The sequence below is a fragment of the Clinocottus analis genome, unplaced genomic scaffold, assembly GCF_023055335.1.
Source record: "Clinocottus analis isolate CAN_PGR_092001 unplaced genomic scaffold, fCliAna1.0.p SCAF_11, whole genome shotgun sequence".
NCBI lineage: Eukaryota > Metazoa > Chordata > Actinopteri > Perciformes > Cottidae > Clinocottus > Clinocottus analis.
The window spans coordinates 9766840-9792567 of NW_027175832.1; the positions used below are offsets into that span (position 1 = coordinate 9766840).

At 41.3% G+C, this 25728-nt stretch overlaps 1 protein-coding gene across 10 annotated transcripts in view; it reads right to left on the bottom strand.

Annotated features, from left to right (window-relative positions):
• The window catches only part of astn1 (astrotactin 1), a 356366-nt gene that overhangs the window by 221052 nt on the left and 109586 nt on the right, over window positions 1–25728 (bottom strand). For all 10 annotated transcript variants that reach the window (XM_068600596.1, XM_068600673.1, XM_068600641.1 and 7 more), the window contains 3 exons: window positions 14862–14946; window positions 9895–9969; window positions 5065–5202 (listed from right to left, as the gene is read on the bottom strand). In XM_068600596.1, the coding sequence (XP_068456697.1) occupies window positions 5065–5202; window positions 9895–9969; window positions 14862–14946 (298 nt within the window). The remainder of the gene's footprint in view (window positions 1–5064; window positions 5203–9894; window positions 9970–14861; window positions 14947–25728) is intronic.

A 25728-nucleotide genomic window follows, 5' to 3' on the forward strand; every position in this document is an offset into this window, starting at 1 on the left:
CTGTTGTGTGCAACGCAACATACATATCAAGCAAAACAAAACAAAAAGCCGAGTATTGTTTCTCTTCGGTGAAGCGACTGCAACAGTCACCACATCCTGATAGACGGAAGTGCAGGACAGATTGGTTATCAATCCCTGTGGTGCTTCGAGCCTGTTCAACATATCATAGCTTTGTATGGTACGAAAAGAAAAAACAAATGGTCTGAATATATCTACAAGCAATCTGATTGGTTCTTAGCCGTGATATAATGCCCACATACCTTGATCATCACTGCACTTTTTTTCGTATCTTTCAGAATCCATCTGTGCGAAACAATTTTCGGCTTCAAGACAGGTGAACCGCAGCCAATAGTTGTGATGAAATCCCAACATACCGAGGCTTATTGTGAGCTATTACTCATTAACACCACATTGAAAGAAACTATATCTGTCTGCGAAAGAAACCTGCGCTACGTTACAAACACATTTGATCTAAAATGGTAAGAAAAAAAGGAGAACGTATATTTTTGCCAATCTATAGAGTGCATTTGAAATCAATGGGCACAAAGCACTACCTGGGATATATTTAACATTTAGTCACAGACAGCTGTCTGCAGCTGAGAGCCTCAATTATGGGCACCATTTACATGGATAGCAAACAATGAGAAGGCTTGAAGTACATGTGCGTCAAAACAAGCAGCATAAAGAGAGTTTCATTAAGCCCATTTGCCACTGAAAAGTACCACCAAAGGTTTAACGCCAAGTTATACCCTGCAATTTACTCACATTAGTTAGGGATTGAGTTCAGAGAGAGGAGTGGAAATTACCATCAAAAAGGGGCAGATTTGAATGTAAATGTATTTCTAAAGATTGCTTCTTTGATGTGTCTGATAAGTGTTTTTTCTCTCAATAATATCAACTCAATTTGCTTTCATATAACGCAGAGGCAAAGGGGAAATGAAATATGGAGTTTTCAATTAGTGCATTTTGTCTCACAGCTTGAGATTTAAGAAAAGCATGAATAATACAATTGCTTCTAACCACCAGGACAGAAGTCATCTGTATACAGGCTCAAGGCGACGCAACAAGAGCGCTAATAAACACAGTGGGAGAAAGAGAAGAAGAAAAAAAACACCACGGCTGATTCTCTTATTCAGTCACAACCGCTATGAAGGGAAGGAAGATCAGGGCTCATCGCTACTTATCCATCTGCCAAGGAGCAAGACAAAGTGACAAATGATCATCAAACGTGGGGCAAGGCGGCTCAAAAGCAGAGTAAATCAGCAGCTTCGAGATGTGTGAGCAGTGTTTCCTCGTGGCCCCCGGGGGAGCGCTGCACAGAGCGCTCATCAGATCCCAGATCAGAGGGAAATGAGTTATTTACACAGCGTCTCGGAGAAAGCTGCCAAATCAAAATGAAATGTTGGAAAAGATGCGTGGATAGGAATATGTAAACACGGCGTGGGGGAGGGGGTAGAAAATTGCCAAACCGCACACGGGAATGGAATTAATTTTCAGTTAATATGATGCACGTTGTAACAAAGACAACTTCAGCGCAGGTGGCAGAAAAAACAAGGATTATATACTTTAAAAAAACATGCCATCAGATGTGGAAGTTAAGCGTTGTGGAGTCAAAACATTTTCCATATTTTAATTTGCAGTGCTGCCATGTCTATCAAAGTGATAAAGACCAGAACAGCATTAAGTAATACAGATCATTTGAAATGAGATCTAAGATGAGATCTGAATTGGAATGACTAGAATTGTTCTTTTTTTTGCCACTTATCACATTGTTACACAATCGCTATATTATTTTCAGATAGATTTGTTAACCTCGGTCTATTGGGTGGCCGGTTCAAGGACCCCGAGTGGCCCGTGGTACGCAGTGTACACTGGCAGCTGGAGAGGTGCCGGTTCGCCTCCTGGGCACTGCAGAGGGTCCCTTGAGCTGGGCAAAGAACCCCAAACATCTCTTTCTCTCTCCGCTGATGCATGTCTACAGGCCATGTGTGTATTTCAGACCTGTGTGTGCCATGCCCAACACAATTTAGATGCGTAATTTGAATTTCCCCAATGAGCATTTAATAAAGTAGTTCTTCTGGGTGTACGTGCAATAAACAAATGAGACAAGTATCGTCTTTCCCAAGTGTTTCCTAACTGTGGGGTTGGGACCCTGCAAGTGTACCCAAGACAAATCTGAGCGCTAACTAGGAAAACAAAATAAATATGTATTTCTATGTATTATGTTTATTTTTATGGACTTTTGGGAACCAATGCCCCAGACTCTTTATTTTGTCTTGCTTTCCTGTGGTGTAAGTGTGTGTATGAGAACGCAAGTTGTTTGAAGTTGCACTTTGAATCTATCACAAACACACAGCAGGAGCCCCCGATACAAAAAGATATCTCTTCGTCTTTAGCAACACCTGGAAATGTTTTACTATTGCTATTATTTTCCTCAGAGAATGTCACCTTTTCTAGTTTTTGTTTTGATGCTATATGCATTTCCAATAATACACTATTTAAAGGGACAACAGACAAGTTATAGGCTTCTACTTTATATTATGAAGTAAATTGATTGTACAATGTGATGGTTTTAGAATAATGACACCATCAACATTTAAAAAATGAAGAAACACACATTTCATTTGAATAAAGCAACAACAAAACTATTTTTGATGAATCTAATGTAATGTCATATCAGTGAGTAATTCTTTGTTTTATTGCAAGTTATGAATTACCGCAATCGTCACGGCGAACTCACTATTTAAATAAGGTGAGATGTGACGTTAAACCTGTGAATTGCCCATTACTGGGCTCTGAGAGACCTAACACAATACTTTCCTTTAATAAGCTTAAAAAACATTGTCTGTTTCATTTCACCGTCGTCTTGTTCCGGGACTACTTTTATACCTCCGTCAGCCGAGGGCTCGGAAATTAGCCACTGGCAGGGAAAAACCAGGACCAAAAGAAGAAAAAACTCCTTGAGTGCCCACACGCTAATGAGAAAAGATGATGGGGATATGCATTTGAGCGAGACTAATTTCACTCGACATCGTTTTCACAGGGCAAATAACCGTCGGGCGAATTAGGGCGAGGATCTGACACGGTTGTGCGCACTAACTTGTTGACAGGGCATGTTCCAGCATACACTAAAAGACAAATCCCCACCACTAATTACATTAGCACACCTCTTCTGCCAAACGAAGCCTGTTCACACAGCTACAACGTAATACTGTCAAACCACACGCGGTCACGTTAACTCTCCTGGTGATCCGGAACGATGCTGACCACTGAATAAAGTAGCAGTAAATGGTGTATAGTTATGTCCTTAGGAAGGTTATAACCTACTTACAGCTCTGTTTGACTCTAAATGACCATAATTTACTAAATGAACATCATGCTGTATTGAAGAAGACTTGAAACTAGAGATTGAGACGTAAACTCATTTACAATATTTACTGAGGGAATACATCAAGAGAGAAGTAGAGTCATGTTCTCATAGACTTCTATACAACCAGACTCCTTTTTCCAAAATGATTAAACAAACTCAACCACTGACGAACAGGCCGTTACTGAAAGTGCAACTTAAGAAAGCTACTGATAATGAAACTAGACATATTTTTTGTACCTCTTCTTTTTTTTTTTTACTACAAATAGTTTCCATTTCTTCAAGCTGTGAGCAGCTTCTCCATTTCCTTTGGGAAATGCATTGTGGGAGAAGAATGTCATAAATAACTAATTTATCTTTTGACAGAGGAGATGCCGTTACCTGTCTTCTTGTGGGTTTCTGATGGGTGCATTCTGTAATTTCATAGAGATAGAGTGGTTGGCCTCACATCACATATTTGTAGATTATTAAAGAGCGAAAAGTACAGACGTTGATTTGATGACTTATCCAGAGCCATCTTTTATAATAACTACTCAATGTTTGTTTGAAGTTGAGTCTCCCTCTATGCTGATTGCAATCGCAATTTTCGGTAAATTAATTTCTCTAATGTTAATATGCAATGTTGATAAGTTTATTGGAGAATGCAGAATGAGACACACTGACTACATATAGTACAGCTTCCAATCATTTTTTAGTATGCTTTGTTTACACACACACACACACACACACACACACACACACACACACACACACACACCACGGCTACCTAGACGCGCTGCGCGTTCCACATGAATATTTAGTGAAACATTATGACGACAATCTTTTCTCGTTCATGAAAAGCAGTTATATTGAATTTAAAGGTTTCCCTCAACAAACTTCATCATCTGGTTCATCTAATTTCATAGACATTCAATCATGAGAGTTTTCTTTTGAATTACCTTGCATTTACTAAATATTGGCAAGACAAAAAGTAAAGGAGGGACAAAAAGGAAAAGGGAAACCGCACATTTCATCCCCATCTTCCCCATCATGACGAGGCTTTTTAGAAGAAGTCTGGTTCTGGAGCGAGCAATAACCCCATCCTTTAGCCCCACCTCTATGCTTGCAAAAGGGAAAAGGCTAAATTATTCCTGTGCGTCTCTGCTGTTAGCCGAGTCCAATTTAATACTGCAGCATTGTTTTGGCTCACGTAAGGCTCTTGCTGCAAAACACACACCTAAAAAGTACATTTACTTTGGAGGAGTTATGATACATTTAACAATCGAAATGCTCTCTATTGCTGAGTTATTCTTTCTTCTTTTTTTCCCCTCTCACCCGAGCTTTTCTGCGTCTTCATAATTGATTTTGTGTTGGATGTTAGAGTTTTATTACCCGCTGAATCATGACCACTAAGACCTCAGCATCAACCTCACAGGGCCGCTGAAGACTCGCTGCAACAATAGCAAATACAAAAAAATAACTAAATGCTGATTAAGTGAGAGTATGAGTCTGGCAGACGGTCAGAGAGTAAACAGATAGAAAGAAAAAAAGCCAATATATACATTTTTTTGTGTAGTGAGGCTTCATCTGGAGCAACACAATACAAAGTGAGCAAAGTACTATCTCAGCGCGCAATGCAATGCTCAGCTAGATCGGTTGGAGCTTCTCTTGTTGAGGAAGTTAACAGTGGAAAGTGTTACCAATAAACGTCATCTCACCGTACGTCCACCGCGTCCTCCATGACTGTCATGTCCGTCTTGCACTTGGCCGAGGGGTTGATGGCGAGCTCGGCTGGCGGGATGACGAAGCTCTTGCTCAACGGCAGCCACATCCCTTCTCCTAAGGTGTATGTGAATCTACAGAGGACGAGAAGGGCGGATTGGACGAGCGTGGTTACAGGTTACAGGCAAGAGACAGCAAAGAAACAGAAATGAGTAGATCTGAAGAAAGAAAATGGTATGACCAATATAGAAAACCTTTGAAAAAAATGGATTGGAAAGCTCCATCAAACGAGCTGTGCTGAGTTTTAAAGAATTAAACGATTTGGCGACATATCGGTGAGGTTACAGATTGCACAAAACTTCTTCCGCGTGCCGTCTGGATGAGAACTGCACGTGAAAAGAAAAGAAAAAGAAAATTGCTCAGTCTACAGTCTGTGTTTGGTTTGTCCGTTCTGAGCTACTGTAGGAACATGGCGGCCGGCTCTATAAAGAGGACCCCTATGTTGATAAAAAAGGACTCATTTTAAAGATATCAAAAACAAATAAATTCTCAAATAAATTGCGTATTAATCCATCTAAAATGTTAAATATATTTGCCATCTTGGTTTAGTATGTTTGCATGAGCAAACTCTAACTATCACGTTACACAAAGTACAGTTGAGGGTGATGGGAACGTCATTAGTTTGGGCTAAATGTTGGACTCGTAATTTTGACCTAATAATGGCGCGAGATACAAAGTCATGGAAACAACTGGTCATCTGTAAGGGGACACTATAGAGCGTATTCACGTGACGTCATTATCTCAATCGCGCCATCTTGGGGTCTCCCTCATTAGCCTGCTGCTAGTGGGAGGCAATGGATTTTGTAATGGATTTTGCGTACTGGAGACAAGTTTTTACACACAGGAAAGTTTCAAGGCGTATAAAAGTCTGCAAGCTTATGCCGAATTCACTTGAAAAGCGTAACGCTTGTTTCCCTGATTTTACTCGCTCTACATGTTATGTGGTTAACTCGTTTTTCGCTTTTTCGCAACCAGTTGCGGTGGAAAGCTGGCGCAGCTTAAGTCCCGTTAACCCTAGTTACCATCATCACATAGCCCGGTCACGTTCCTGTAAAACAGTTTTCATTCCCGCTATCGACCATGGGACATTAACACATATTTCTGCGTTATGCTTGTTGTGTAAAATAAAAAATAAAAAATAAAACAAATGTCGGAACATTAAGCGCCCCGTGTCTGGATTCATACTATTCTCCGTGGTCACACACAGCTGTCTCCGGCTTACAGGACGAGTGTCTGGATGAAGCCGCTTCCAGCAGTCATTCAGGGGGACCAGCAGTGACTGTTTGTCTGCCGCGCTGAGTGCTGTTCCCGTGTAGCCAGTGTTTTATTTTACCTTGAAATGAATCAGAGTAAAGGCAAACATCGCCCGACGGAGTTGCCATGTTCATGGCTTTCTCTCAAGTTTCCATCCACAGTTTCCTTTGTGCAAGTGAAAGACATTGATTATTTTCGCTCGGCGAAAAAGCTAAAGGAGATTATTGATGAGAGGGTGTCAATGGAAACGTGCCTACAACCCGCTGTATCAACAGAACCACATGAGAACAGTCCTAACGCTCATACGCGAGTGAAACCGAAGTAAGTTAGATGCATTATTTGAGAAGCTGGACAAGTTGAAGTAATAGCCTGTCTTGTTGAGCTGATAAACTCATATTCTGAATCATTAGTCTCACATCCAGCAATAAGGCACAGTACAATAATCACAAGACATGCCGTTTTGAACTGAAATCGTGTCTCCTTCAGGATATAATGGTCATTCCTTAAGAAGAGCGACATAAAACATGGACCCCAACATGGAAGCCAGAGCTTGTTGTGGTCACGTGGGTGAATACGCTCTATTGTCCAAGGGAATCCATGCAGTGGTTTAGGAGACATTTGACTATAAACAAACAAGATAATCGAGGTATTGAATTGGAAAACATTGACTGGCTGGTGGCATTAGATGAAAGGCAAGGGGCGTGGACATAGATGATGCAGACAGGATGTATGTTCTTCTTTCAGTGCGCTGTACTTTCAATATCTGTTGCGATATTTCAGTCTAGGCCAAAGTGGTGGGAAGACACTTTTCCAACCCTTGACTCAAAAGTTGCAAGAACAAAAAAAATGCATTTAACTTTATATCAACTTTATGGGGTAAAAATAGCTGAAAGAAATTTAAATCATGTGTAAAACTGGAGCCGTTTCTCTTTAAAGTAAAGACTCCACCAAGGTCTAGTTTTCCTCCCGTGTAAAAACAATATCCATATCCACGTCATTTCGAAGACAAATGTTTTTTCGCTGCATCAGTGCTTCATAACCATGCCATCAAGTTGCCTTGAGGTTATTTATGCCATCTTTTGAGCAAAGTTATCCTTTTTGCAGAGCTCTTCTTTGAGCAGAAGGACACTGTGTGCTAATGGCCGCAATGCATACCAATTTAGAAACCCTGGAAAAAAATAGGCCAAAAGGACTTTTCCCCTGGGACGAAACCGGGCTATAAATCTGTAAACAACAGAGGTCTGAAAACAAGAGCTTTAACACCATTCTTTATCTGCGAGTCAATGAGTATCATCAATCTTTAAAGACTCCAGACAAAAACGCAACACTCTCAGACTTTAAGCTTAGCAGTGAACGCTGATTAACATCAAACGTGTTATTAGCGCTGATGAATTATGCATGCATACTTGTAGCTCAAAGGAGGGGGACTTGTTGATTAAATGGTTAACAGCCCTTTTTTGTTCTTTTATGCAGACTACACACATTCCCCCATTCACAATTGTTCAATTTGCATTCGGTAATGTGCTAACTTAGCATAAGCAAAGGCCAGCGTGCATGCATTACCACTCGCTTTAAGAACACTCTGATTGCACCGTTGTGGAACACTTAATTACATCCCGCCCGATTACTCCCTTTGCTTCAAAGTCAAGGGGATCAAAGCGCTGCTGTTCGGCCATTCAACACCGGCTTTGAGACACTTTATCTTTTTAAAAAGTCAATTAAAATGCTAATATTCCAGTGTTGTCTTTTTCCTTTTTTCGTGTGTTTCCCAGAAAGCTGTCACCGACCCTCCCTCCAGACTCTTGTGGGAGCGCGTGCAGCAGGTGTGCTGAAACTCCCCGTGATGCAGTGTGACGTATGCACAGGAATAATTAGCAGCCCCTTAACGAGCACTGCTGTCTAATGGACGACCGGGGACAAGTGTGCTGCTGCACGACGTAAGAGGGCCAACGCAAGAAAATCTGCAGGTGGAAAATACTCCCCATGAGGAAAAGTGTTGTTGAGGAAACACGGCTGCAGTCCTCAGGGTCCCGTCTCCCTCGCCACTGTGTGTGTGTGTGTGTGTGTGTGTGTGTGTGTGTGTGTGTGTGCGTGCGTGTGTGTCCATGTGTGTGCATGTGTTTGGACGCTGGCTCTCCACATTCATTTTGGAGTCTGCTTGAGTGCCGCTGCGATTGTAATTGCCTCATCTCGCTGCTGTGTTCAATGGTAATATCCGCTTTGGTGAATGTGGCGAAGGTCTCAGGCCTCTCTGCGGTCGCGTGGCAAAGTTAAAAAAAAAAATGGCTGTGCGGCGGAAGAACCCAGGGATGGAGACGTTTTTTAAACCGCACGGCTGGACGGAGTGGGAGGCGAAAGGGCATCTTGCAGAGGGTAGAAAAATAACATTCTCAGCATGGAGGGCGACGGATTAAAGCTCTTCCTGAAGGTATCGGCGCCGCGCCGGCCCTCCTCTGTGTGAAGTGGCTCCCGGAGAACAGGGCCAATCCCACCATGGGCACATCACATGCTTATAAGGAAACGCTGGGATAAAAGTTACAGAGTGCGTTATCGATTGCACAATGCAACGGCTGCCGATTGATGACATCATCTGCGTTTAGATTGGTTCCTTTTTTGGCGGACGGTGGAACAACTGCAGTCATTTTAGAGATAAACTCTCACATCCCTGGTCGAGTTGTGCACAAGGCAATTTTAGCGACCCCTCCGGACGAAAGCAGAAGTGTTTCCAAACACCAGAAGTCCTTTTAGAAAACCTCTCATTTGGTGGGTTCTCTTTTTACATGGTCGTCCCGTGCCTCCTTTCTCTCTAGCGGGTTTCCAGAAATCCGATCTGGGTCTCCAGCTTCCTTCCCGTCGTTATTGAGAGTTGCACAAAAAAAGGTTATGATTTTCAATTATCCTTGAAATAGCATAGTTATCGTTAGTCTTTCTTGATATTTGAAAACCTCTAATGAATACAACTATTTGCATCAAGGGCAGAGACTAATTGAATTCATCAAAAAGTACAATTCTGACAAGAGTGAGAAAAAAAAATGAATTCATGTTGAAACCTGAAATATAGAGACGTTACTGTCACCGTGCTGCGGAAGAACGATGACATACTGTCGCAAAAGTTATTATATCCTCATTATTAATTTTGGCCTTCCAATTGCAGTCTCTTGTTTCCAATAAATTTCACAAACGTGTTGCTCGGAGATTAATCAGAACACAATGATTACCTGACCCGACACAGAGAGTGAAAGAGAGAGAGAGAGAGAGAGAGAGAGAGAGAGAGAGAGAAAGAGAGAGAGAGAGAGAGAGAGAGAGAGTGACTCTGCTTGTCCTGTTTGAAAATCGAATATGTCTCATTTCATTACATACCACCTTTTCAGGTGACAGCCTCTGCGCAGCTCACGGTCCTCCCCTTAATCACGAGGGAGAGGCGGGAAAAAAAACCCAAAGCTGTCGTGCAGCGGAATTACAAAAAGTTTTTTTTTGGTGCGGGTTTGATAAAACACAAAGTTCCCCCTCACCTGAAAATGCGATCAGAGGGCTGTTCTCCCATCACGAGATCAAAACCACGCTGGAAGATGGTGTAAGGCCAGGGACTGACATGAGGAGCAAAAAAAACAGAAAAAAAAAACAGATCAGAGGAAGAGACAAAAGAGGAGAGGGAATAAAGCAGTGTGTTGAAATCAAAGAGAGGGAGGGCGTTCAATTTTTCAGTGCACCCGTCCTCCACCTTACTTGAACCCCCTTCCTTTCACCCTCTTAAAATCATGAGCCGTGTGACAGTGTCTCACTTCAAATCCTTTCCCTTTCACCCCCTCCCCCTCCCGCGCAAATCACGAGCAGCATTACGACGCGGGCTACGTGTAAACATGCTGATTGAGAAATGTGTTCGGCGGCAGCTGACACGCAATGTGACTTTGGCTCGCATCTATTTACCATGGGGAGGGGATGAGAGTGAGAGACACAGAGGGTGATGGAGAGAGCAGACGGTGGAAAGGAATCAGAGACAGAGCGAGAGCGAGAGAGCGAGAGCGAGAGAGCGAGAGAGAGAGAGAGGGACATGGCAGCCGACGAGACTGATGCCAAGAGGCAGGGGTGAGAGGGAGGGAGAATGATGGAGATTAATGGGAAGTGGCAGCTCAGGGACTAAACAGTCTTGCGAAGTGAGAGCGCGAGGAGGCGAAGTGACAGGGGCCCGATGTCATTCCCCAGCAAACTCCTTCACCACTGTAAAAAAAAAAAAAAAACTGTAAAAAAAGAACATCGGGGAGAAGGGAGCCGCTTGGGGCTGTGGTCATTAAACATTGAAGTCACCACAGGGAGACGAGACACTGAGGTGCACAGTTGGGTGGGCTGACAGGGAGATTCAGATGTCTCCCAAAAACAATGTAGAGGGGGAAAAGAAAGGAAATACATGCACAGTGCTGGCTATGTTACAGTGGAAGGGAGCAGGGAAGATGGAGCGCTCCGTCTGCCGGTGAAGGAATGGACCCCAGAGAACAAACGCAGGATGTGCTTGAATGAATCCGCTCCGTCGTCCAAATTACAGTATGGTACAAATTGAGGGACATTTTTATTGACCTGAAACAAACCTGTGAAACAAAAGATGAACGCTAACATGAATGAAATGAAAAGATCATTGAGAAAGTGTCATTGAAAATGTATTTATTCAAAGATGTATTAGTTAACCATTTAATTATAATTTGAACTGGCAAAAATAATAGAATTTTATTCTAATGTTTTGGTATTGAATTTAATTAGGTGAAAAAATAAAATGTAAATGGCCGCGTTTCCCAGATTCGTTAAGACGCTCTTAAGCGCTAAAAGCATCTTAGAAGCGATCTAAGAGCGCTGTATAAGAAGGACGTGTTTCCCAGAGTCATTCTTAGCTAAAGATGCTCTTTCACTAAGAACGAAACGTAAGATCAGTCTGACCCACTCTTAACAGCCTTCTTAGCGACTAAACGCTCACTGCAGCCGCGTCAAGGAAAGTTATATCTGACATTCAAAGGAATACTAAAACCATGCGTAATGAGGAATGTGCGCTCACAGCTGCAGAACACTGACGCAAGAAAAATAATAGCATAAAAAGAAAAATAACGATATAAAAATAAAGAATTTCCCGTGTGTTCCTGTAGCTACATAAATAACATGAATAAGCATCACTATCACTCATTACGTTTTCACACACATTCGGCATCTGCATATGAGTTTACGTTAGCTATAAAAACATCAACAACCCTGTGGTATTCCACAGATATCAGTGAAACTGACAGGTGTCATTGAACTTGGCTGGAACCTCATCAAGAGAGGCTCCACGTCTAAAGGCGTTGCTGAAGTCCACGCGTGAGAGACACCACGGCTGCAATACAGCAGAATCTCGCTGCGAACCAACAGCATCGCCGTGCGCGAAGCCTGATAGTTCACATAAATGCATATGTGCGTCAGCACTTCTCCACTTAATGTGCTGTCGGACCGGGCTGTCCAGTCCAAGTACCGGCTTCCCCGTGTGGAGATGCAACGCCTCGTCATGCTAGTGTCACCACACATCCAGAGGCCAACCCGCTGCAATGTTGCCCTCAGTCTGCGTTTTTACACAGTCGGGAGCTTCCTGGAGGTGGTGGGGGACGGCACCGGCCTCAATAAGGCATCGGTTTCACGGAGTGTGGCAGCCGTGACACCGATCCTCCTGCGCCATGCGGACACACATCAGAATGCCCACCACACGGGACGAGGTCCGCCAGGTCTAACGTTGATTTTATGCCAAGGCTGGCAACCCCCGGGTGATTGGTGTCGTGGATGGCACACGCACACGCGCGCACGTAGCATAATTGCCCCTGTGTATGGGGACCACAGCATGTTGTGTGTGATTTATGTGCTGATAAAGTGGTGGGTGATCGATTAACCTAGCATCGATTGATTTAGTTTCAGCAACACGGCGGTGAACAGCTCCTACTAAGAGCGTCTTAGGAAACTTCTTTGGCGAGATCTTAAGAAGGCAGTTAAGAACGCATCTGGGAAACACTCGTATCTTAGCGCTCCTTCTTAGCGACCCCTTCTTTCGAGCCTTCTTAAGTTCTTAAGAACGATCGAATCTGGGAAATGCGGCCAATGTCTGTCTGACACATTTTATGTCGTTTTGGGGTAATTTAGTCTCTTTGAGGTTGTTAATATGTCTTTGTGGTCGTTTTGTTCTCTTTGTGGTAACTTTGTGTCTTTTTCTTTTTTTTGGTTGTTTTGTGTCCGTCTATACTCATATGTATCATAATCCCGTAATAATGCCATAGTGCATGGAGTCACAGAGGGAACTGTCCTATAGCTCAACAGTGTTTTCTTTGACATGATTGGTGCTTTCCGGAGGAGCAGCCTCCCTTCACATACACTATTAGTGGTCACCCAGCGGTTGGCACTATGTCTGTAGTGTTAGCCAAATGTCAAGGACTTTTTAACAAGCAGATGTGAACCCAATTAGGCGTTTTTATGGCTTCCCGGGACGGGGTCTGAAACAGCATTTTTCAATGCCAAGCGATACCAAGTCATCACTTGAAATCATTATTGTAATGTAGAAGACGTGACCTTGCACCCAAAGACATGAGCAGACCAAAAAGCGTGATGAAGCTCCAACTTTTTACTGACTCAACATCAGCCGAAAAAGAGATTTATTGATCGTGCTAAAACTCATACAACTGTCTTTTTTAGGCCAACGACTTAAAGTGTTTTTTGGTTTAGAGCCACTCCAATTTCAGACGGAGAGACAGAATTACTGTTCATGAGACAGTCCAGCCGATGAAAATAAAGCTGTGGAGTTTTGTCAAATCAACAAGAAAGTACCACTGATGATGTCACAGTGATGTCAGATCTTGTGTTTGGGGCAGTAAAATTATAACAACAAGTCTGCATTACAAAGTGGGGCTGTGACTTGGAAAGAAAATAAATATAATGAAAATATGCTGTTGGTTGCATGATGGGATTTGTAGGATCCCAGCTTTTTGCGGCCATACAACTATTATCTCTTTTTTGCTCCAAAAAAATCTTCATATTTCGCATCTAAATTTTTTTTCCAAATTCCATTTTGAACACATTCTGATAACGATATAATTTACTTTCGCCCAATCCTTATTGTTCCTGTGGCCTGAGCGTCTCATAATGTTAATAAATGGCCCCTCCCTTTAATGTTAGTCGTTAGCTCCGTACAGGACTGTGACGCTCAGCTAAATCTAACAGCTAGGAGCTAACGTTAACCAGCCATCTTCCAGCTGATTTCAAGGAGGACTTGTTAAGAATGTGGCAACATCCGGGACAAATAGGGCGTGTCCCCTGTCCCAAACATATTTTCCATTGTCCTCTGGACGACGGGACATCGTTAGTCTCTATTTCAAACTGGACCCATGGGAATTCATCAAAATTAGTACAGTCACAGTTTTCAGAATGTTGGCATGGACTCGGTACCGTTTCTGTGACATCCCAACAATGTAGCACGTTCAGCAACAGGAAGGGTTGTTAATTATTTTCAAAGCACCTTTAAATCGATACAAATTCAGTTAAATGTATTTGTAAAAAGAAGCATTTGACAAAGTTCAGTAATCAAACTTTGAAATAGCAAGGATCAGAAGATCACATGGGTCTGAGTGTAAAATACGGACTGAGGAAATCGTGTTTTCAGTCAATGAAATGGATCGAAAACAAATTAAAGAATCTTCAAATAATGTCTGTATTTGAGAGGCCCAGTACAAAGGAGATTTGGTCTCTTCTTGGTTCCAGTGCAGAGCCTCGCTGATGCATTTTGAACTAGCTGCAGGCACTATACATAAATGGTAGGAGTTAGTCATAAGAGTCAAGACATGAAGTAATAAAGGCATGAAAGATGGTACCCAGATCCACAAAAGAGCCAAAAAGTTTCATTTCCGCTATCGACCTGTTGTGGATTAAAAAAAGAAGAAAACAAAAAGATTAACGACATCATTTATTTGTTATTTTAAGTCAGAGACAAAGAAAGACACCCAGATTTCTCATATATGTGTGGCATATATATTTGAAGATAAAGACCCAAGAAAATTGGCTTTTCTGGACCAATCATAAGGATCTCTGTGTTGCAGACAGAAAACTGATGGCCATCCATCATTTGACATTCAAAGAGGCTGTTTTCATTACCATGAGGTAAACATGTGAGAGCCTTGCACGACATTTCTTTTCATCAGTGTGGTTTGTGATATAAGAGACATTTTTGTAATGCTATTATAGCAATACTATGAATGAATACTCCTGTCTGACCTTTTTAAAATAGTTTTATGATCAAACAAACAACTTTGACCAATTCAAAATATGAATTGGCAACATTACCCTTCGTTTGGTTTTATGTGTCTAACCCAATAGAAAGGCCTTGTTTGACGTGTAGGGAGGATTCTCTTGTTGTAAAAGACTCTCTCAACATTTCATCTGCCTCATAGTGAACAATCTTAAACCGTCATGGGTGATTCTCATAACTTACCCCTGATTCGGTCCCCACTCACTACGGATGCAGAGGTGTTTGTGGACCGGGTCCTTCATGTAGCCGTCAAGGCAAAGGCATTCTCCTGCAAACAGATTCATTATAGTCAAGCCTTTTTTTTATACAATGGAAAAGTCCTTTTGCTCCTTTAATTCTAGTCCATAAGAGCCATCCAAAAGATTATCCTCTTCAAGCGGTTAGAAAACACTTACTCATCTCGTATTGTTAATCATGTCGTCTTTGGGGTTTTCTCTGCTATTTCAGCTATATTTCTGTCAAAACAATATTTTCTCAGCAAAAACCCACAAAGTATTTCAGCAGGGAGCATTTTAAAAGGAGCTGCAGCTGTCAATATCCGGGCAATGCTAACATATGAAAACGATTGGAGCGCCCCACTGTGCATCATGCCAATGGAAGGTATCCTGACAGGTTTGATAAGGACACAATGTGTGAAACACTGGCTCACTGTCACACTGTTGTGACATGGAAACCTCAATGAGTAAGGTGTTTTCAATTATTTGTTGTCTTGGGTGGAAAATCAATGTTCCTCATACTGTATGACAGGTTCTATGAATATAAACCACCATTAGCCTAAAAAAACTTTGGAAAAGGAAGAGACTTTACAGGAGTTTATTTAATCCCAAGCAATTGTGGTCTTGACCCTTAAACCAAAATGACTCCTAATCTAATAAATGCTTTCACACCTGAACGTAATGCAAGCACATTACAAGCACAATAGTCAGCTCACAATTTGGTTTAATCCACAGGATGAGGTTCATCCACATCAACACACTCGCAATACTTTGAGAAAAAATTGCTGAATTAATAGTTCTTATTTAATCCAATTTAGACACACAAAAGAAAATCTGTTTCTCAATGTGCTCTAAAAACCGGCATACGTGACAGCTAGCTTATTTGCTCGCACGCTTAGCAAACAAGCTAGCTCCCTTGGTAAATGTCATTGAGCAAGCCAGCTAATACATTGCGCTGATTAGCATTGGCATTGTCACGGCTAGCTAGCTAGCATGCAACAGCTTTGAGAAAAGCCCTGTTGCCAAAATCTCTATTTCAACTTTCAGTTCTTCAGTTTTTCATTCTAACCATAACCCCCTCCAAACGCCGTAGTTTTGCCCTGCAGCAAACGTGATGAATTATGTTGCACACTTGCTTTTTACAACATGAGGCCACATTTAAAGATTGTGTGATGCAAACAATGAAAGAGGAAAGACACACAGCCCAAGAAAATGACCAAAAACTTGAGAGTACATTTGCAGTTATCTCGAGTTGTGTGACTCCACCGATGTCCAGACCCGGGAGCAGAAAGAAGAGAGTGGGTTTCCTGGCAAGTTTCGGTAATCAATCTGTCTGCTGACTGAGATGCTGCTTTTTTCCCCCTCTTGCTTACGGCCAAATGGCACATCCTGAAAAAGACCTCTTTGTTTTGTGTCTAAAAAACAGCTTTCTTGTTATCTTGGAGTGAGAAAGAACACCAACGCTCTGACTTTAGAAAGCACGACAGTTCCCCAACCCAAAACTGGTATTCGTCGCTAAAATTGAGATAATTCTTTTCACGATAATGCATCATGTTAATCAAGCTCGAACACTAAATACAAATACTGTACACCTCAAATCACTTGGTCAACGTCTTTGGGTTCTTGGTAACTTTCTGTATTTTTTCTTCCTGGAGCTTAATTGCACAATGTCAGACAGCCGAAGAGTAAATACTGAAATTAACTCACATCCTTATTCTCAATGTTTATTTTTAATAGGCTCAGTTCTTCACCGTTATCTGACTGGTCACATTGACTGAATGACATCTGCTACCTAAAAAAGGAAGGGATTAGATCAGCGATTAGTCTAATGAATAGACACTTGGCACTGATCATTATTTACAAATGCAAAACTTGTCTGGAGACTGCAGTTTCCCAAAATCCACTAAGCGCTCTGGCCGAAGGCAACATTCTGGGACAATTGTTAAGAGGATCACATGCAACACTGCTCCACAGTATCTGCGGAGCCTTTTAGCACAGAACGGTGAAGCATCAGCTTTTTGTTCTGTCGTCAGCCTCGACTTCCCTCGGTATGAGTGATGGGGCCTCACCTGTGGTTTAGAGGGTTACTCGGGGGTAACGTGTATAACATGCTCCGCTCATGCACAATAGGAGGCAAGTGAAGGGCACCGGCTCTGGGTTTATACACCACTGTTAATGAATAAAGGTCAGCTGTCAGTACCTGCCAGGCTAAAGGAAATCATACTCACTGATTGCCCCGCTCGTGGTGCTCGAATGGAAAATAAAAAGTAATGACGATGGCAGATTGGGATTTTTCAAGGCTGTTCGTATTTGATAGCACACTCATAGTCAAGATTGATCTTTGTTTGCTCTTGAGTTCTGTCCATGACAGTTAAATTGAGTGAAGCAAAACAAAACAAAAGATCATCTTAAGCGATACAGAGACAAAAGGAGATAGTGACCGCTTATTGCCTCACTGCTCAAGGACTGTACATCCAACCGTTGACGCGCTTCAAACACCCAACATCCGTTTGTCTTTTTACTTTTTGACCCAAGAACACAAAGCAATTTGAGTGCTTCAATAAGTTGAGGTGCACAGCCAGTGAAGGGAGATGATGAAGGGAGGGAAAAGAGCACTTTGTAAAAATGAATTTACTTTTTCAGTCTGGGCTACAGCTGCAACAACATCTTGAAGTGGCTGATATGTCAAAGTCAAATAGGTACAAGGCCAGGAAAGAAAGATGGTATCAAAGTGCACGGTGTAAGGTCCAGCCACATGAAACCGGTCAGCGTTTTACAACTGGGACCGTGTGATTGAAGGAAACTGTTAACCAACAGCATGGAAAGAAAACATAAAAATTCAAACAAAATTCTAAGAGAAAATTCTGAGAGCTGGTTTCTGTTGTCATAGTTTTGATCTTCATGTCGATCCATAATGAGAACAATTTGCTCACTATTGGATCACTAAGCAGTAATTCAAACTGAATGGGCCACAAACAAGTCCTGGTGCATGCAGCTATACTTTTAGGCCTTCGCTTACGTAAACACATCACTAGACTGAATCTGGCTATGACTGGCTAGATCTGTAGACTTGTCTTCGTTTAAGATAAAGGCACAGACTGTGAGGTCAGTCTTTAATTGTGACAAAAACTGAAACGGAGACATTCAACTTTTCATGTTTCTTTCCCTGTCAGACTTCTTTTTCTAGTGATGTTGTTTCATGTAAATATCTCATCATTAACTTGGTTGGGTCAATGTATATCACGATGTATTGTGGCTATAAATGATAGCCAAATCTATTCACACAAGTCCTGTGAAGATGCGATTCCCCATCACCATCTGCCAGCTCGGCTTCATCGCAGCATGACAACATGCTCCTGATGTTCTGTCAGAAGAACAACATGTATGTTGAAACCCAACCAATACACACACGTATGTCTGTATCAACACAGACGTTTCTAAATTACAAGAAATTTGAATACAGAGATGCCGACGGTCAAGGTCATTTAGAAACTGTGCCGTAGCCAGAGAGCAAAGTTATTTTTTAGTACATTTTTAGTCACCAAAGTTTAGGAATCTTTACAATAAAAAACGCTGGAACACGCTGGAATATAGTATATTAATGTAAATATCAAAATCTGGAGCGTAGCTGAAATCCATCTGAATATCAGTTAATAAAAGGGTATTTAGACGTCTTGTTGATGGATTCAGTGTCAAAGCAAAGGAAAGAACATTGCTAATGTAAAATAGTCATGAACGCTAATCTACCAGATTTTGGATAAATGACTTCATATGAAGTTATGCCAAGAGTGCTCTCTTTCTTATTCACACACACAAGTAGAACGCTACTGGTAAAATACATACATATTATCAAAATGTTAGCCTTAAGTGTAGGCCTATGCGGTCCATTTTAGCCCAGTGTTTAGCTGCTTAAAATAATAACGGTCCACGGTTTAGGGTTTAGCTGTTTCACAGTGTTTACACTTTTTGTATTGGTGGTAGTTTCTAATTTGTCCGTTCAAAACATATTGGTTTACGTTGGTAACTGTTATCTATAGTCCGAACATTTCTTAAGAGACCAAGCCCAAGCTCTTTGACCCCCCCGCCCTCCCATCAATCTCACCCTCTCAAGTGAATCCGGCACCCCCGTTAAATGAAGTCAAGTTAAAAAAGCTCATACAGTTGCTTAGCTACCTCATTCAATCAGACGCTCTGCCCATCCAACCTTATGCAAAAATGTTTCCGCTGAAACATCACCACAGTGATGTGCGGTAGGGAACTGAAAACCGCCCCCTCTCTTAACATCATTTCTACTTTGTTAAATGTGCAGCGAGACAGCTGAAATGTTTGACACTGGGAAGGCAATTTCACAATTTGACTGACAGTGTAAATTGTGTCCAGGAAAAAAAAAAAAAAAAGCAATGAGACGATGAGCTTTAGCATTTCATTTAGATTAGTTACAAAGACAGCTGAACAAAGCTCAACGCCTCGCCAGGCTTTTAATTGCTGTTTCATCGCAATCTGAGGTCACGGCAATCAAGCACAAAATGTCCTAATTGCTAAATATACAGGCGCTGAGCCAGACTCTGAGCTCCACACTTCACTTTCATTGCGTCCCCACTGCTATTTGTCACCTTGTGACACAAACACACACATACGGAACTGAAGTGTTGTTAATGCGACCAGAAAATGTACCGATTTCCTAGATCTGTTGCGTGGACAGCAACCAATGCGTATTGTTGTGCTCGAAGTGTGCACATCAGGCGGATATCCGCACGCTGATCCATTACATGTGTTTTATGATGTGGGAACATCATACGGGAACACATAGTCCAAACCCGCACTATGGAGCGAAACCAGCCTCTTTAAAGCGCCCAGGTTGAGGGCCCGGCAGGAATGGAAACATTTGTGTGTTGAAACCAGGCAAAGGTGAAGCCGATGCAAAAGTGTCTTAAAACCTGCATTCTCTCTTCTGACCACCACGGGGCGACTCCTCTGGTTGTATAGAAGTCTATAGAAAATGTCTCTACTTCTCTCTTGATGTATTCCCTTAGTAAACATTGTAAACATGAGTTTACGTCTCAATCACTAGTTTCAAGTATTTTTCAATACAGCATGATATTCCTTATTTAGTAAATTATGGACCATTTAGAGTCAAACAGACCATAAAGCAGAGGATGATTTAGGGCGGGCTTATGACTTTGATTAACAGATCGCTGTCACTACCAGAGCCGTACAAGTCGTCTCTACGTGACTCCTCCGCATTGCAAATAGGGTCACTTCTGTTTATCGGTTACAAGAAAAAGCCAAGATGGCGACGGCAATTGCAACGGCAATGGCAGCGGCAAAATCGTCGAACTTGTAGCTTCCTAACATCAGTCTACAAACCAATGGGTGACGTCACGATGACTACGTCAACTACTTAAATACAGCCTGTAGTTTAAAGAGTCTTGTTTGATGTCTTGAGAGACATTGTCGCAACATATTTCTGCTGTCATCAGTATCTGCTTCTGCAGAAATAAGGATTGGATTTAAGCCATCCATAGCACCCGTGCAATAACCCTGCAACCAACACACACATACACACACACACACACACACACACAAGTACACAAATGCAACAGTTTTGGTACAAATGCATCATGTAAAAAATGCAACACAATTACCGAGGCCTCGCCTTGCCGGTCCCACTCGGTCCATACATAATTTTTTAAAGGAGCGGGGGAACCGTGTGGATTTAGGTGCGTGTGCGAGCCTCAGAAATGATTCCAAGAAAGAGAGGCGTGAGACACACCGAGCCCCAGCTTTTTGATTCATTTAAAGGTCTGTGAGCTCCCTCTGCGTTGCCCAAGGGCGAGCGTCGGGCTGCTGAATAATGGATGCAAAACAAGGAAGACACTTCATCCTCTTTGAATGTGAGACTTCTCACTGCACTTAAAGTTTGATTGGCGCACCGGTGAGGACGTTCCAAGTAACCAGGTAACACTAAAATTATCCATTTTGACCACAATTTAATAAAAAATAAATTAAAAAAAGTAAGAACACATTTTGATACTTGACTCGGAGAATCTGTTCAGTAAATATGCCGAAGAAATAACTCTGGGTTAATTATTAAGTTGCTGATACTTATTTAAGGCTCATCTAATGAGAAAATGGAAGCATTTCTCATAAAGAAACTCATTTTCAAGTTGTTGTTTTTTTTTTTTTGCTTTGCTTCTGTCATGCACTGTGCATATTTCGTTTTGATTTCCCGTCTTCATCAAGCCAAAGCTATTTTTAAAAGAGAAGGCAGTTTTTTTTTTTTTTGCTGGCGATGCTGTCAACGCCTCCACTGGGACAGAGGATGTGTCATTAAGCGCTGTACTGGAAAAAAAAAAAAAACGTTTTCAGATCAAAACTTTAAAAAACCCTAAGAACTTATGTATGACAGGAGATCATTGAAATTAACGTTTTAATATCTTCTGAACGGTTAGAAACAAAGGAAAAGAGTGCGGGACATTTACTTGCAGGACTTTTAAAGGACTTGTTAAAACAACGACACGCGTTATATTATTCTGTTTTACAGGCTTCCGCTTTCTGCATAGTGGATTCAGGGATGATCAAAATGTATTCACTGGCAGAGAGAGCGATAAAGAACTTGTTAAACAACACAGTGTTCTGCAATTCTGTTTTATCAGCATGCTGCTCTTGCTGTTTGGACTTTGAATGTGCTGCGGAGCTGGAATAAAGCAGTATGTACAGTAGCCGCAAGTGCACACGAGTCCACATGCGTGTTGGAGGAGGCTGGGTCAGAGAGGCGAGGGAGGAGGGGGGTTGTAATATTTTTTTTAAAGTGTAATAAACAAGTACAAAATTGATATAATTTATACAATTACTCTCTTCTATTCCCAACCGATTGTTTTTAAGAGTTTCAAACTGCCGAAGAGATTCATGCAGTAGTGTGTCACAAATTATATTCAAACAAATTGCCAAATGCTTTGAAAAAAAAAAACACTAAAAATATGTTCATTCAGGCCAGAGTCCAATTTTCCTGCACAGTTATCAGCTAGAGGTCAAACCCCAGCTGCATGCACCACCAGTCTCTGGTTTAGGTGTCTTGCAATGTTGTCACAAGATATATATTGGAAGCAGTCGGGGGTCACGTGCTCTCAGAGTTCAGTAAATGTTAATATAAGAGTTCATACTGTGCTGAAATGGATTTACTTCTCACTCTGCAATTTCTTTACATTTTCCCTTCTTTAAGGTTGCAAAGAAAAATGTGTGTAATGCGACATCCATCAAAAGTTATTGACATGTTTCTGTTCCTTAATGTCCATCAGTCATTCCGGGCACGCCATCGAGCTCCCGGCACGCCCGCCGCTCCACGCCATCGCTCATCGTTAAGCGTCCTTAACAACAACACCAACAGGCCCATGTGACGGCGGAGTACCATTTCTGACTTTCACCATGTACGGGCTCAAATAACAGTCCGTAACTTCAATGTTAGAAATATCGACGGCGAGGTCAGACATCAGGATGAATAAAACAAATAAATGCTTCTTTGAGCATCTGCCACCATGACACATTAAAGTAAGACCACTGTGCGACTTACACAAACAGCTTGAGGCCCTGCTCTAACAGTCATGAGGCTGTCACCTGGTGTCTGAGCACATCCCCACATCTCCTCTCAGACAGGAGTCTTGATGCAGTCTGCTAACTACAATTTAACTCAAATAATTTATTCCAATATTGGATCCAATTCGATATAAACTTTCCATTAACAAGCATATGGCGCAATGTGTCACAACTAATCAGTTAAAGTGAACTAAATCAAGAAGGGGAGTGGCTCCAAACTGATTCAACACAGCGTCCGATGGGGTTTTTTCCGCCTGGTCAGCCGTTTTTTTTTTACCTTTAGTCACATGGCAGCAGTCTGGAGGGAGAGCGCTGAGTGTCAGCTGCTGTCCGATGTGCAAAGGTTGGGAGATACAGAGCAGGGCTGAACCTTATTCTACCATATATTTTAGTTTGTCACTGTCAAAATACGTAATAACCTTTTTTTGCCGCGATAATAACCAGATGTCTCCATCAAAATAATGGAGGCCTTGATGAGTCGAACTGTAAATAAACTATCATTCGGACGCCTTGACTGTGGTCGTGCCGCTGACATAATTACCCAGTTACATCTATCAGACGTGCTATGTTATTTTCTTGTGTGATTTTCTTTTTTTTGTTCGCTCTTTCAGTCTTAAGAATTATGTTTTGTCTTGTCATTGAAAATGTTGCTGGGACCTATTTGGGTTTTGGGGTGTGTTTTTTTGGCTGTGAGATTTCAAATTAAATGAGACTGTTGCTCCTCGAGTAAACAATTTGATGGATTCAAATTTGATTTCATCTGTTCAGGCAAAAGCAATTGGGCCACGATTACACACCAGATGAAGGAGCTCCGAGAAGTAGATCACATTTTGGCAAATTACTCCATGACCTTTGCAAAAACCTCCAAATGTGTTCCCGCTCCAGTAGCTCGAGACAAACACATTACAGTTTATCTGCTGGACTTAATTTATCTTTTTACAATTTTTCCTTTTTGCGTTTTGCTCCAAAAATGCATACAGTTTAAACAAGATGGTCTTTACTTCCTTCTGTCCCTCAGAGTACAAATGAAGTTGACAGTGGAGAAACGAAAACTAATTGATCAGCTCCGTGGACAAGTCCCCTGGGGAAACTCAGGTCAAGTGCTGGAGACAATCTATTTTCTATTTTCAGGCCCTGCAGTGGAGCGTCTTCATGGTCACACCTGTAAACTATTAAAGCCACAGCCAGTGATAACCGCTGAGAGTTGTAGAGGCATTTTGCAGGACTGGGACCTGAGACCTGGAATGCCCCCTCTGTTTCAAAACCCTATCTGGTTTTCAAGCCGCTAACAATTAGTTAGTTAAAATTGTGCATCATAATGTTTTCATACAGCGAGCTTTTCCACTGCTTCTCCACTAAGTTATCGTGGTGGAGCTTCCCTTTTTCCACTGAATTCTAAATTTGTACGACCCTCCGCTTTGCTCCCTGCTGTTACTGCATCAAGCTGTCAGAGCTACAAAGGAGCCCACACTGTCACTAACTGGACTGCCTGAATGTTTTTTAGAGAAGAAGCAATACAGGTGTAATATATGTGTTTGAAGGATATACGCAGGGTGTCAATTCCGGTTTAAAAGATACAAGCTGAATCCTACTGCTATGGCTAGTTGATGATGTGCTAACGCCCTCTGCTAATGTTAGCTTTACAGGTTTTCACATAGAAACAAAACGTTTTAGAAACGTGTGTCTCCTTCTAAACTCATGAACGCAGACTCGAAATGAACAAAATCAGCCCCAGGATAAAACTAAAAACTGTCAAAGTTCTCCGATATATCGCTTCTTGTGGATTCTTGACAATAAATTGCTTGATCCAACCCATGCGTGTTTGTTTTTGGTTCTGGTAAGATGTCAGACAAACATAGCTGTACGCCTACAAAGTTACTTTCAAGCCCCGATGTGTCGATTTGTTAATATGATATATATATATATATCTATATCTATATATATATATATCTAGATATAGATATATCTATATCTAGATATATAGATATCTATATCTATATAGATATATAGATATCTATATCTATATAGATATCTATATCTAAATAGATATATATATATATATATATATATATATATATATATATACATACATATATATATATATATACATATATATATATATATACATATATATATATATATATATACATATATATATATATATATACATATATATATATATACATATATATATATATATATACATATATATATATATATATACATATATATATATATATATATATATATATATATATACATATATATATATATATATACATATATATATATATATACATATATATATATATATATATATATATATATATATACATATATATATATATATATATATATATATATATATATATATATATATATATATATATATACAAAACATCTCAATTGAGTTTAATAGCATATGTCTTTTTGGTAAAAAAATATTTAATCACAGTTTTGTTTTTCAGTGGGGTGTTCATTGGGAAAGACAGCAACAGCCTTTGCTGTTGACCACAACACACAAACTGTCCCAAGGGGCACTCCTTGCAATTTAACAGCTGGATCCAGTGTCTCAATTAGTTCCAGGTACATTTGACACCTATAAAAAGGTCAAGGTCGGGGCGGGTAGTACTATATGAAAGTACAAAAACCTCTAGGGATGATCGCCGCTGGTTCAACTTGTGCACCGCTTTATTCATAAACAAACAAAGTACTTTGATATCGATTTAGGACCATTGAGGACGAGGGGAGAGCATATCTCACTCTGACATAATTCAAAGTAAAGTCAGGCTTTGCCGTCACTCTTACTCAGAAAAAAAGAGAAGGTACAGCGACGCTGTAAAGGTTATTTTCCGATTAAGTATTAGTTATTTCCTCCGTTTCACGGTGGTTCGGCGGTTTATTTCTGAAGCACAAATAAATAACCATCAAACACTCAGCAGACGATTTACTGTGCCGATAGACGCTATCCGCTGCATTTCATTCATTACGTCCACTACGCAGTAAATACGATGCAGCAGTAAATGTCGTCCCAGTGAGAAAATGCTATTTAGACAGTAAACTGCAGGCAGCAGAGTGTGTTCACCCTGCAGCCACCCGCAGCCAGATGGAGCCACCAACAGCCACCAGCAGCCACCTGGAGCAGCCAGCAGCCACCTGCAGCAGCCACTTGCGGCCTCCAGCAGCTACCAGCAGCCACCCGGAGCAGCCAGCGGCCACCTGCAGCAGCCACCCGCAGCCTC